The sequence below is a fragment of the Pleurodeles waltl genome, chromosome 7 (genome assembly GCF_031143425.1).
Source record: "Pleurodeles waltl isolate 20211129_DDA chromosome 7, aPleWal1.hap1.20221129, whole genome shotgun sequence".
In the NCBI taxonomy this organism is placed as follows: Eukaryota; Metazoa; Chordata; class Amphibia; order Caudata; family Salamandridae; genus Pleurodeles; species Pleurodeles waltl.
In genome coordinates, this window is record NC_090446.1 from 59,010,615 (window position 1) to 59,024,440 (window position 13,826).

Consider the following 13,826-nt stretch of genomic DNA (forward strand, 5'->3'; position numbering starts at 1 on the left):
CAGAAAAGGCACCTGGTGTCTCAAGACCAGGTTGTGCAACATGCAACATGCAACGATGATCTGGCACACCTTCTTGAGTGAGTAGTACAGGGAGCCACCTGTCAGATGGAGGCAACGGAACCTGGCCTTCAGGAGGCCGAAGGTTCTTTCTATAATCCTCCTTGTACACCCATGTGCCTCATTGTAACGTTCTTCTGCCCTTGTCCTGGCATTCCTCAATGGGGTCAGTAGTCATGAGAGGTTGGGGTAACGAGAGTCACCTGCAAACATCGAGGGACAACTGTTCTGTTTGACACACACTACCCCTTAGGGACAACCCCATACTCAGACACCTACTCGTACTGTGTGGGGACCTTGTGCTCACCTATTAGCCACATCCGGTGCCTCTGGAGTTGGCCATCACATATGGGATGCTGCTATTCCTCAAGATATAGGCGTCATGCACAGAGCCAGGAAAGTTGGCATTCACATGGGAGATGTACTGGTCCGCCAAACACACCATCTGCACATTCATTGAGTGATAGCTTTTTCTATTCCTGTAAACTTGTTCATTTCTCCGGGGGGGGGGGGGAGGGGGGGAGAAATGCCACATGTGTACCATCAATAGCACCGATGATGTTGCGGATATGTCCTAGGGCATAAAAGTCAGCTTTCACTGTGGCCAAATCCTCCACCTGGGGGAACACGATGTAGCTGCGCATGGGTTTTAGCAGGGCAGACAAAACTCTGGTCAACACGTTAGAGAACATTGGCTGAGACATCCCTGATGCCATGGCCACTGTTGTTTGAAAGGAATCACTTGCCAGGAAATGGAGCACTGACAGGACCTGCACTAGAGGGGGGGATACCTGTGGGTTGGCGGAATGCAGACATCAGGTCTGGCTCCAATTGGGCACACAGTTCTTCGATTGTGGCACGATCAAGTCTGTAGGTAATGATAATGTGTGTGTCCTCCATTGTCGCTAGGTCCACCAGGGGTCTATACACCAGAGGATGCCGCCATCTCATGTTCTGCCTCAGCGGTTGTAGCCTATGGAAGAGAACGGTGAGTAGAGAGTCATATTCACACTTATATTGCACTAATGATGAATTGCTGACTTTACAGAAACAGTATGTGAACTTGAGAGTCCTTTCATGTGCCAATGTCTGCTGTGACGCAGCTAAGTGCCATGCCCTGTGCCCCCCTGAAATGGCGGCTGCCTGAACTGTGAGGAGGGACAAGGGGAAATGAGGTAATTGCACTGGCGTTGTGCTCCGTCGCGGTAGGTGGTCGATGACCGCCGTGCAATTTCCCATTGGTTATCATTGAGCCCTATGGGTTCCAGGAGCCATTGGCGATGTACGCTGGCGGTGTACGCCGGCGGTGACGGTACGCACCACCGCAGACGTTACCACCATTTTCTATCTGTTCACTCACTTGCTACCTGACCTTCAACAGGAGAGGATCTACACTGCAAGTGCTGCTGTGACCTGTGTCTGCAAGCGACAATGGCTCATGTGTCTGGGGAAAGGGCCCCTGCCTTCACTGCGGAGGATTTGGAGAAACTGGTGGATGGGGTCCTACCCCAGCACAAGTTACTCTACGGTCCTCCAGACAAACAGGTGAGTACACTGTGAGCATGATGAGTGGGCCATGAATGTATGGACTGCTGTGTGTGTAAGCCACATGTAGGGGGGGCAGAGGGGTCCTGGCCAGAGTGCAGCATGTAAGGTGGTAAACATATGTGCGTCAGGGGATGTGTGGGATCTGGTGGGCAATGAGTATGACGGTCCGTATGGGTGAATAATTCCTCTTTCTGCCGTCTTTTCTCTGCAGGTCAGCGCCCACCAGAAAAAGGGTATTTGTCGTGCCATCGCCAAGGAAATGCAGACCCTGGGGGTCTTTGACAGCCGGAGCACCCACTGCCGCAAGAGATGGGAGGACCTGCGCCACAGGGCAAAGAAGACTGCGGAGGCCAAGCTGGGGCTGGCCTCCCAAAGAGGAAGAGGGTGTCTGTCGCACCATGACCCCCTGATGTTCCGCATCCTGGCGTTGTCCTATCCAGAGTTGGATGGGCTCTTGAAGGCATCAGAGCAGCCACAAGGGGGTGAGTACTGATTCTGAAACCTGACTTTGCGCACATTAGGAGGTACCTGGGTGGGGGATGTGGGCTGTGGGTGCCCCTAGGCCATGGCGAACATGACAGGGTAGGTCCTATGCTGGGCAGGCTCAGAATCACTCCTACCCCAATAGTGTTGGCAGCCATCTGCTCCTGGGCAGGGTCCTGTGGGTTTCAGGGGTGCAGATAATGGTGGTAGGCATTGAACCCCATGGGCTGGTGACTGCCTTAGTAAATGGTTGGGCATGGCCTATTGCATAGGGCTGCTCCCCGTGTGTTGTGTACGCCAACGGTAGTGGTGTTGCTGGCATTGACAAAGTGTATCCTCTGTCTCTCCCTCCCCTTTTTGTTTTGTCACCCTGTCCTTGTGTGCACTGGCATCATCTGGAGCAGAGGCACCAGCGACGGAGAGAGCTGCATCCCACATAGCCCATGAGGCCGAATCCACTGAGGGTGAGGGCACCAGTGGGACGGAGGGTGAGGGGAGCACCACAACGGGGACAGGAGGGGATACCACAGACAGCGACTCCTTCTCTGATGGAAGCTCCCTGGCGGTGGTGGACACCTCTGTGCCCACCCCAACAACAGGTACAGCCACCATCCCCCTACCAGCACCGCCCTCCCAGCAGCCCCTCAGTGTATTTCCCGTGCCTGCTCACCCAGGAGGGTGGGCATCTCCTTCACCCCAGGCATCTCAGGCCCTGCCCCAGTCAGCCCTGATGCCCTCAGTGAGGATACTATTGATCTCCTGAGATCCCTCTCTGTTGGGCAGCCATCCATACTGAATGCCATCCAGGGTGTAGCAGGGCATTTGCAACAAACAAATGCATACCTGGATGGCATTCACTCTGGCGGTGGTGGCCTAACAGAGACCATTTCAGGCTCTGGCTTCAGCACTGATGGCAACCCTTGTCCCTGTGTCTAGCCTCCCCCCTCCAACCTCCTCTACCCAGACCCAATCCCTATAACCCCAGCCTATCCCAGGCACACCTTCAGACCAGCATCCACCCAATCAACACAAGGGTGGCTCAGGCAAACATAAGCACCACACTTCCTCTCACTGGCACTCACACAAGTACCATCCCCATGCAGACACACCAACATCCACTGCCTCCACTGTGTCCCCCTCCTCCTCTTCGTCCACCTCCGTCCCAGTATCGTCTCCACTCACAACTGCATGCACTACATCCTCATCAACTACCTCCATCAGCAGCACTCCCATCACAACACACCCCTCACATGCACCACCCCCACAACCATGCACACGTCCCCTGTGTCCTCTCCTAGTGTGTCTCTGACCCCTCCTCCCAAAGTACACAAACGCAAGCACCCACCCACCCACCCAACAGCCATCCACCTTACAACAGCATCCAGCCCATGCACCTTCACCCAAACTCAGCAGAAAGAGACCTCCTACAACAACTCCCTCTTACTCCACTCCCAAACCCTCTCCATCTTCCTGCCCCAGTGTGTCTAAAAAACTTTTCCTGGCAAACGTTGACCTGTTCCCTACACCTCCCCGACCCCGTCTTTCCCCTCGGTCAAGGGTGTCTAGGACCCAGGCCAGCACCTCAGCCACCAAGTCAGAATCCACTGTGGTACCTGCAACTCACAGAAGCTTCAAGGGGGCACCCGTCAGGCCAGCCAATGTGCCACCGACCCCTGCAAAGGACCATACTATTCCGCCACCTGCCAATGTGAAGAAAGGGACAGCATGCACCAAGGGCAAGGAGCACGACCCACCCAGCAAGGTCTCCTCCAAAACTGCAGCTGTCAGAGCCTTGGTCCCAACAGCAGGTGCCAAGGTGAAGAAGGAGCAGAAAAGCCAAGGCAAGGCACCCCAGGCATCAGACCCTTCAGGTGGAGGCCTGGTGGCCACCATCAGAACCGACAGCCCCGCCACCTGCACCGCGAGCAGCACCACCAGAATCCCTGCCGCAAGCACCGCCGCCTGCACCGCTGCTGCCATCACTACTGTCAGCAGCAGCATCCCCCGTGGCCAGCCGTCTGAGGCTGTAGGAGAAGGGCTGGTGACTCCCTCCACTACTGGCCGCAACAGCACCTACACCACGGGCAGCACCGGCAGCATCCCCGCCGCAAGCTCCGCTGCAAGCACCACCGCAAGCACCGGCACCTGCACCGCTGACAGTAGGACCACTAACAGCAGCAGCAGCCCCAGTGTGCGTCCATCCGGGGCTGCAGGAGACGGGCTGGAGAATCCCACCACCACTGGCAGCACCCCCACCAGCACCGCGACAACCACCAGTTTGCAGCCTTAGTCGTCGCAGGATGGAGTCTGGCCCTGCCTCCATGGACTTTCTTGCTACCTGTCCCCTGCAAATCTCGTCACTTAGACAGCCAGGTGAGGGAATGTGAACTGCCACACCCCATGTGCTGCATCACTGGGCACCAAGCCCCCTCCAGAACCAGTAGAGAAAGGCATCCACTCACCCAATCCTTGACACAATGAAGCACACTGGGCACCAAGCCCCGTCCAGAACCAGTGTAAAAAGGCATCCACTCACCCAATCCTTGGCAGGATGAAGCACACTGGGTACCAAGCCCACTCCAGAACCGGTGGAGAAAGGCATCCACTCACCCAATCCTTGGCAGGATGAAGCACACTGGGCACCAAGCCCCCTTCAGAACCGGTGGAGAAAGGCATCCACTCACCCAATCCTTGGCAGGATGAAGCACACTGGGCACCAAGCCCCCTTCAGAACCAGTGGAGAAAGGCATGTACTCACCCAATCCTTGGCAGGATGAAGCACACTGGGCACCAAGCCGCCTCCAGAACCAGTGGAGAAAGGCATCCACTCACCCAATCCTTAGCAGGATGAAGCACACTGGGCACCAAGCCCCCTTCAGAACCTGTGGAGAAAGGCATCCACTTGAGAAACTGTGGCCTTACACTCCCCAGGACCAAGCAGTGGGCAAACCACCCACTTGAGAGACTGTGGCTTTACACTCCCCAGGACCAAGCAGTGGGCAAACCACCCACTTGAGAGACTTGAGAGACTGTGGCTTTGCACTCCCCAGGACCAAGCAGTGGGCATGGAGCCCCCTCGAGGAGCAGCGCCGTTATTCCATCTTCCGGCTAAAGTTCCCCCCCACTTCTCCATCCCCTGAGGTGCCTGTGTGTTTTCACCCTGAAGCCCCTGCAGTGGTCTCGCCGTATTGAGGCAGGAGTCAAGTGTGGGCTTGGCATAGGAGTTTTGGCCCAGTGGCCCACGGACATTTGGAATGGACAATGGACAACCTTATGTACATATTGTATATTTTTGTAAATACTGTTTTTTAAATTGTTATGTATACCTGACTATTTCTAAAATAACACTGTTTAACTGAATTCCTTTTGTCCTTGCGTTCTTCCAGGGGGTTACGGGATGTAAATGTAATGTTGCTGCATGTGTTTGTGTGTATGGTGTTGTGGGTGAGGGTGGGGGTGGGGGTTTTGCGTGTTGCATGTGTGTGTGTCACTCTCTTTTTCCTCCCCCTCAACCCTGTATGCTAGGTGCAGTACTCACTGTGGTTGTCGCCGCGGACTTTGTTATTCCTGGTGTATGAGGAGGTACACCAGCATGGGGAGGACCTGTAGTTCGGGCTCCATGGCGTCCTGGTTCTTCGTTGAGTGTCGAGAGGTGAGTGGTTTCCCTTCCAAAGACTGTTTCCACTGTGCTTTTGATGGCGTTAATACCGCCCTGGAAAATCTGGTGGATTGGTGGGTTGTAATGGGGTGGGCAGAGCATTTTTTTCCACCTGTCTGTTGGGGGTCACTGCTGCGGTGTTGGTTGCTACCGCCATGGCGCTCGGAGTGTTAAAGTGGCTGTCTATGATGGTGGTTTTCGCTGTGGTCGTGATCTCATTTTTTTTACCGCCAGCCTGTTGGTGGTATTACCGCCGCTTTAACACCGACCGCCAGGATTGTAATGAGGGCCATAGTTACTCCATTGCCAGCTCCCCACACAACACACTATATTTTCAATCTGTCTAATCATCATTCCCACCATTCTCTTGTGCAACAATTTAACCTACAAGATAATCATTTGTGTTTTCCCCTGAAAGTCTACAAAGTAAGGTAATCACACAGGCCCACGAGACCTTAGGAACACATGGGCGATCATTACAATCCTGGCAGTCTTCAGACCTCCAGGGCCACTGTGGCAGTCGGACCACTGCCAATGTGGCAGTCCGGCAGACACATTACGGCTGTGGTGGGTTTGCCAGATCACACCTTGTCGTCGATCTGGTCGTTCTGGCGGTTGTGATCCGCCGGGGTATCGCTGCAAGCAGTGCTGCCCTGGGAATTACTAGCCCCCTCTCTACCAGCTTTAACATGGTGGTAGCACTACCATCGAAAGGCTGGTGGAGACAGGGTGCACAGGGCCCCACAGAAACCCCTGGACTGCCCTTGCACTTGACATGGGCAGTGCATGGGCCTCCATGGCCAGCCCCGTCACGCTTTTCACAGTGAAAAGCGCTGACGGGTGCTGGTGTATCCTACGCACTGCAACATTGCCGCCGGCTCAATTATGAGCTGGCCTCAATGTTGTCAACGTTGTGGGCTGTTTCCCCCTGGGCCAGGGGACGGAAACTCTGTTTCCACCCGCTGACCCAGTGGGAAACTCTAAATAGGGGACGCGGGAAGGGGCCGCACTGGTGGTAACCCAACCGTGGGAGTTTGGCAGGCAGCCTTTTCCACCTGTCAAACTCATGATGACGGGCATAATGTTAACATGTCCATTCTTGCAAATGTACGTAACGGAGATCTTGGGATAGCAATATTGATGTCACTAGGAATAGTTACTAAACTGAGTAATGTTGAAAAGTTATAGAATGCTTTTGGAGAAGAGTACTGACAAAAGATTATTTTATTGCAAATGACTTCTTTGTTCTTTCTTAAGGCTTCTTGACTTCACTTTTTGATGGTATGACTGTGCTGGGTTTCGGAGCAAGATCCATATTTTAAACTTTTGAAAAACTATTTCCGCATTCAAATGTATTCATCCAAACTGAATAAAACATTAAAGTGAGTGTTTTTCACAGACACCCCGACAGGTGATCCCTACTTGCTGTCTTTTAGAAGAATAAATATAAATTTTCGTTCCCTCTGGTGACAAAAGGTAATATTTGAAATGTAATCTTGCGTGCACCAAGAGCCTTTGAAAGTTGGCCTGCACTTTATAAATACCAACTGACAAGCAGCGTTATTAGGTTTAGCAATGTCATAGTATTAGATGTGTCAGATTTGTCATGATGAAAGAATTCGATTTGTCAGTACCCAGTCCCGTGATTGCAAGTCAGACGGAGATTTCAACATCAAGCAGACAAGTCTCCAGCCTGTTGACTTGCTGATACACCTCAAATGGGCAAACTACTAATCAGTTTTTACTGAATAGTTTAAACCTACAGTAATGTTTATGTCATTTCTTCTTCCAGAAGGAGCTTATCCTACACCATCTTGTCCTCTGGAATGGCAGCAACATGGAGGGAAGTGTTATTACTTCCCCCAAAAAACAGATGAGAAGAACTGGAGCGCAAGTCATGAAGACTGTTCCTCAAGAGGCTCCTGCCTGGCGGTGATAGAGGACAAGGCCGAGCTGGTAAGGCATCAGTGATACAGGTGCAGACTGAGTTCTCAGGACATCAGTGATACAGGAGCAGACTGAGTTCTCAGGACATCAGTGATAGAGGAGCAGGCAGAGCTAGGAATGTGTCAGTGATGCAGCAATAGGAACTGCTGGCAAGGGTTCAGATGTATAGTACCAAGCAGAGCAGGTAAGGCTTCAATACTACAAGAGCAGATAGAGTACTTAGGGGCAGATTTATACTTTTTGCCGCAAACCTGCGTTAGTGCAGGTTTGCAGCAAAAAGTATAGCGCCGGGTAGCGCCATTCCTAGACGCCAGCTGGGTGCCATATTTAAGGAATGGTGCTAGCCGGCGCTAGGGCCCTGTTAGCATCCTTTGAAAGGATGCAAACATGGCCTGGGAGGTGTAGGGGGAACCGGGGCTTGTGCACCAAATTATGGCGCTACACTGTTTAGAGGCAAAAAATTGCCTCTAAGCAGTGTAGCGCCATTTTCTGGTGCACAAGCCCCATGGACATGGCTCCAGTCTTAGTAAAGACAGAAGCCATGCCTACCACCCCAATGGCCATGCCCAGGGGACAAATGTCCCCTAGGCATGGCCATTGGGGCCAGCGCCGTACAGGTGGTCCCAAGTTAGAGCCCCCGAGCGGCATTGGATAAAAATACCTACCCGGAGTTACCTTTGGATGGGTCCCCTATCCGTGGGTGACCTCCTGGTGTGGGTAGGGATGGGTGGGGGTGTCCCTAGGGACAAGGAAGGGCACCTGTGCGCAATACCCATGGTTTCGATGATGTAAATCTGCCTCCTGATCCCCTTACACCTGCCCTGACCCAGGCGTTAAATAATGGCGCTAAGCAGGCTTAGCACCATTATTTAAGACCCTCCTCCTCCAGTGCGTGATTTTTGCATGGGAGGATAAATAAGACGCTAAGGCCTTTGAGGCATTTTTTGCCCGGGAACGCCTACCTTGCTTCTCATTGACGCAAGGTAGATTTCCACAGGCAAGAAATGTCGTTAACTCCAATATTTTGGCGCTAGACATGTCAAGCGCCAAAATATAAATATGGAGTTAAGTTTGCGCTGGATTTGCGTTAAAAACAATTACGCAAATCTGGCGCAAACAGAGTATAAATATGGGCCTTAATGTTTTGGTGATTCAGGAACAGGCTATGCTCGTAAGATGTTAGTAATACAGGACAATTTGAATAGTGTACCCCTGAATAAAGAAGCTAAAATATTGAGGACAATATACTAAATCCAAAATATAATAGTTACTTCTCAATATCCTCTATCTCTGTCCCTCTTACCATACCTAATGTTTGCAACCACATCATACAAGAAAGAGACTGCATGCCTCTTGCAGTCCGTGAGTACTACAGGTGTGAGTGTGAAATGTACCTGCTGTTCGGCCAAGAAACATGGATAACTTTTTCAAATAATATATCTGTGTTTAACATACAGAAACACTTCCAGTACTGCAGTATTACTGGACCTAAATGAAGAACACAAAAAATACATGTCAAAGAGCAGATCTCCCATTAAATATAACCCATAAACAACGATAATCACTGGAGGAGCTTCGCCAGGGTAAGAACATAATATTAAAGCAGCCAGACAAAGGTAGCAATGAGGTTAATCTCAACAAAGATGACTATTTGTAGGAAATTTCGTGCCAACTAAAGATACTACCTGCTATATTAAATTGAAACACAATCCAATCCAGGAGATACAAAGGAAACTGGGGGGACATCTTAATAGATGGCACAAAAAAAATCCCCTCACCATGGAAGAAAAATAATATCTATAAATCAAACACCTTGTGATGCCGACACTATACACACTTCAAAAGATCCATAAAGCAGGTACCCCACTTGTAGGCAGATCATTCATTGCTGGTATTGATTCCGTCTGCTCTAATCTGGGAGAATATATCGATGGTGAATTACAACCATTCGTGAAGGAAAACATTGACTGGCAATCAGACTACGTACTTGCTACCATAGACGTAGTAAGCTTGTATGCATCAATAAAGCACCATCATGGTCTAGAGGCAGTAAGAAATGTTGTTATCGCGTCAGAGCATTAATAAGTAAACTTACAAGGAGACGCGTTTAGGTCGACAAACCTTTGGACCGCGTTTGGGGACTTCCCAGTACGAAATATTTTCTTGGCATAATCAATCAATAAATCAATATGCAATCAATAATTTCAATCACTAATCAATAAACAATCAATAAGAATCAATGATTGAACACACCATGACCTTTCAGTCATGAATACCCACACCAGTTTAGTTAAGTGTTAGGATATTTATTTCCCTATTAGTAACAATCTAATATCATGTCTGTTAATCTCAATATCAATACACCACATCAGAAGCACTACTCAGTCACTTGTCTATTTGCATAAGATATTAGTGAACACCTTAACTAATCTCAAATTAGCATTAGCATGTTGGGCTTCATGCAAAACATTTTACTGAACACAAATTTAGAAAACATCTATACTAAGGCCTCTATCAAAATAGCAGTTGGTACCTAGAAAGAAAAGGCAAATGGACAATCACAATTTGCATCAGATAGTTACCAATCCAACAGATCAGCAAGCAGCGCCAGTCTTCGTCCTCAGGACATCAGTTCATCAGCAGCAACAAAGATAGGACTGGGCAAAGTCTCAAGATGACATAGCTAAGGAGCCTATTACTTCCCTCAGATAGAGGAGAAGATAATCTCAACAAAAGGTGGGCAGAAGATGGTTTGGACGATAGGACAACTAAAATTAAAGTATGGGTTTGGAGTGTCAGGAAGAATGGCAAATGGCAAAGTCTTATGGCAAAAGGGAAATGGCAAAATGGAGATGGCGAAGTGGAGAATGGATGATTTCGTCTTGAGTCACGCCATTAAATCAAAACTGTCTAACTATTCCCTAATTCCTCATTGGATCATATTTGGTGCATCGTTATCTCTGTCCAATAATTTGGTAAGCACCTTGCTGGAATTTTCCACAGTTCACAGTTCCCATGTCATGGGTTGGTCCATGTTATTGACGTCTTCAACGGTTGGAATGTCAGGTAGAAAATGTTACACTTTGCGCTCCAGTGTCTTCATTGTCTTCTCCTAGTACGGTTAACCTTGCACCTGTTACGAATTACACTGTTGCAGCTAGCAAGAACATCGCCTTGAGCAAGCCGGTTCTCATAAGAAAGAATTTACTACGGCTACACACACATAACTCCTGGAAAAGTACAGCTTCGTGTCCTTCAGGAAACAGGACACTACACATTAGAAAATACAGTTTAATATGAGGCCAGGTAGCTAGGCCCAAGCCCGCGCTCAGTTAAACCCCTTCTGTTTAATGAAGCAAACTCTTAACACATAACTCTAATTATGGTATAATAATACAATTTCAAAACATTATTGCATAATAATTCAGAATTAATAAGCCTTTTAGTTAGTCTTCGTATACATTGGTAGCCACTCCACGTGGGCACATTTCAAAATCGTGCATTTCTATGTTAAAACATTTTCTATGCGGCATCGTCACACAATATATTGCAAGTTTTCGTATTAATATTGCTTTTAAAAGACACACTCCAACAATGTCTAGCTATAAGATGTGTTCACTACCTGTGAAGGGACACGATGATTGTGGAAATGCTTGAGTTTTGTCTAAAAAACAACTTCTTCATATTCAATGGTGATATTTACCTACAGCAACAGGGGGCCACAATGGGGGCTCCATTCCCCACACCATACACCTGTCTGCTCATTTGAGAGTTTGAAAAGCACTAGCCATGGAACAATCAATTTGAGCACCACAGCAGCAATATTGTATTCAGGGGAAGAAACATGGGTGATATTCTGCTCATCTGGCAAGGCTCGTAGACTCTTGTGAAGCACCTTATCAACAGTTTTTCCACAAACAAATGGGGCATCACAGTAACCTATATAATCTATATGAAAGAAATGGAAATTCTAGACTTTACACTATACATTGAAAACAATGAACTGCAAACAAAATCCACAGAAAATCAACTGGGGCCATTTCAATCCTTCATGCCACAAGCTGCCATCCCGAGAGCACCATCACTAATATTCCTTAAGGCAAATATAGAAGGACCAGAAGAAACTGCAGAAAACAAGACGTCTAACATCTGAAATCAACACAAATCAAACAATGACTCGCATCAGTAAAGCAATGATCACCTTTTCCTAGACACCAGACACATGAAGAGCAAACCAGCCATTCGCTTCATCACAAAATACAGTAAAGGTCACCAGCATATCCGAAAAACACTCAAAGTACTTTGGTTGCTACTTATCAGCAATCCAACCAAACAGGAGGACACTAAATCCGTCCCCCTACTGAGCTTTGAAAGGGCACCCAATTTGAGGGGAAAAACTATGCCCTTCCTTCTTGCAAGAAAAAATAAATCGTAACTTTATTCAGTCAAGCGAAGGGTTTTTACACATGCTTGAAATGCTCTAAATGCAAACTGGGAACATCAAAAACCCAAGAACTGACAATAAATGGTCTGCAACACAGAATAAAGGATTTCATCTGCTGCAGGAGCACAAATGTGATCTGTAATATAATCAGCTGATGCAAGAAAAACTATATAAATAGTACTATTTTACCACTAAACCAGAGGATATAAGAACACCTTCGCAATATTCACAAGAACGACCGGAAACTACCGTTGTTGGAGCACTTTGACAGATAACATCCTCACCAACAAACATTCACCTTCTGCGGACTGGAGAAATTGAAACAACTTCCCTGAGGGGGCAATCTAGTACTGAGATTATGGGAAAACAAAAGCTCCTTGATCATCATATATGATGTGGTAAACCAGGGATAGAACAAGGACACTGAGCTATACAACTAGCTATTATAAATAACATGAAGTACTCTGCGTACCTATGATGTACAGTTCGAGTGATTTCTAGACAGGCATTGTGCATGTACAGTGTTTCATATGTATGTTGTTACATGTCTCCCATTCACATTAAGTGGGGCCCGGAGTATGTGGGAGAGCTAATAGATACTAGATATCACACTTAAGATGGGATGAATATGACACTGTCGGTATTGTCAACGCGTTGGACCTTAATAAGTATACTTACAAGGGATAAGCAAATAGGTTGATGAACCTTTTGACTCACTTTGAGGTCTCCCCACCATATATCCCGTACATGCACAGATCAATAATGAATAGCAATCAATAACATTAGTGATCAATAGGAGTCAGTAATTGTCACACACCATGAGCTTGCAATCATGAATAGCCATACCTTTATGTAAAAGTTAGAATGTTTATTTCCCTACAGTAACAATGCTAATGTTACTCAAAATCAAATGATAAACATACAGAAACAACACTGATTGTCCAAAACGGCAAAAGAATCGCAATCTAATCAAGGCTTGAGCTACTACACATTCTAAGGTCACAGTACAAATTAATAGCAAGAATAACTGTGCAAACAATATTACATACATTTAGATTCAGAAAAGAAAAAAAATCAACTGTTATTACATGTAGTGAACCTCATCAGTGAGAATCCTAACTAACATCAGATTAGAATAGCATGTTTGGGCTTCATGAAAAACAATTTAGTCAACAAAAAATTTGGAAAAACATCTAACTAAGGCTCTATCAAATAGCGGTTGGTACCTAGAAAAAAAGGCAAGTAGACATAGCAATCAATAAATTTATCAGTATACCTCTCCTCAGTTGGGATCATCAAACTGTGACAGACTTCATTATCAGGACATCAGTCTGGCCAACAAGGCATCAGGATTCAGCATCAAAATTCAGAAAAAAGCTAAGGGCCTGATTCTGATTCTGGCGGGCGGCGGAGGCCGCCCGCCAGAATTCCGCCCTCCAAAATACCGCGCCGCGGTCAAAAGACCGCGGCGGGTATTTCAAGTTTTCCCCTGGGCTGGCGGGCGGCCGCCAAAAGGCCGCCCGCCAGCCCAGGGGAAAACGACCTTCCCACGAGGATGCCGGCTCGTAATCGAGCCGGCGGAGTGGGAAGGTGCGACGGGTGCATTTGCACCCGTCGCGTATTTCACTGTCTGCCAAGCAGACAGTGAAATACTTGTAGGGGCCCTCTTACGGGGGCCCCTGCCGTGCC

General features: G+C 48.2%; 1 protein-coding gene across 1 annotated transcript in view; it reads left to right on the forward strand.

Moving 5' to 3' along the window:
* The window catches only part of LOC138247180 (killer cell lectin-like receptor subfamily B member 1B allele A), a 104,610-nt gene that overhangs the window by 37,451 nt on the left and 53,333 nt on the right, over positions 1-13,826 (forward strand). The window contains exon 4 of the mRNA XM_069201925.1: positions 7,539-7,702. Within this exon, the coding sequence (XP_069058026.1) occupies positions 7,539-7,702 (164 nt within the window). The remainder of the gene's footprint in view (positions 1-7,538; positions 7,703-13,826) is intronic.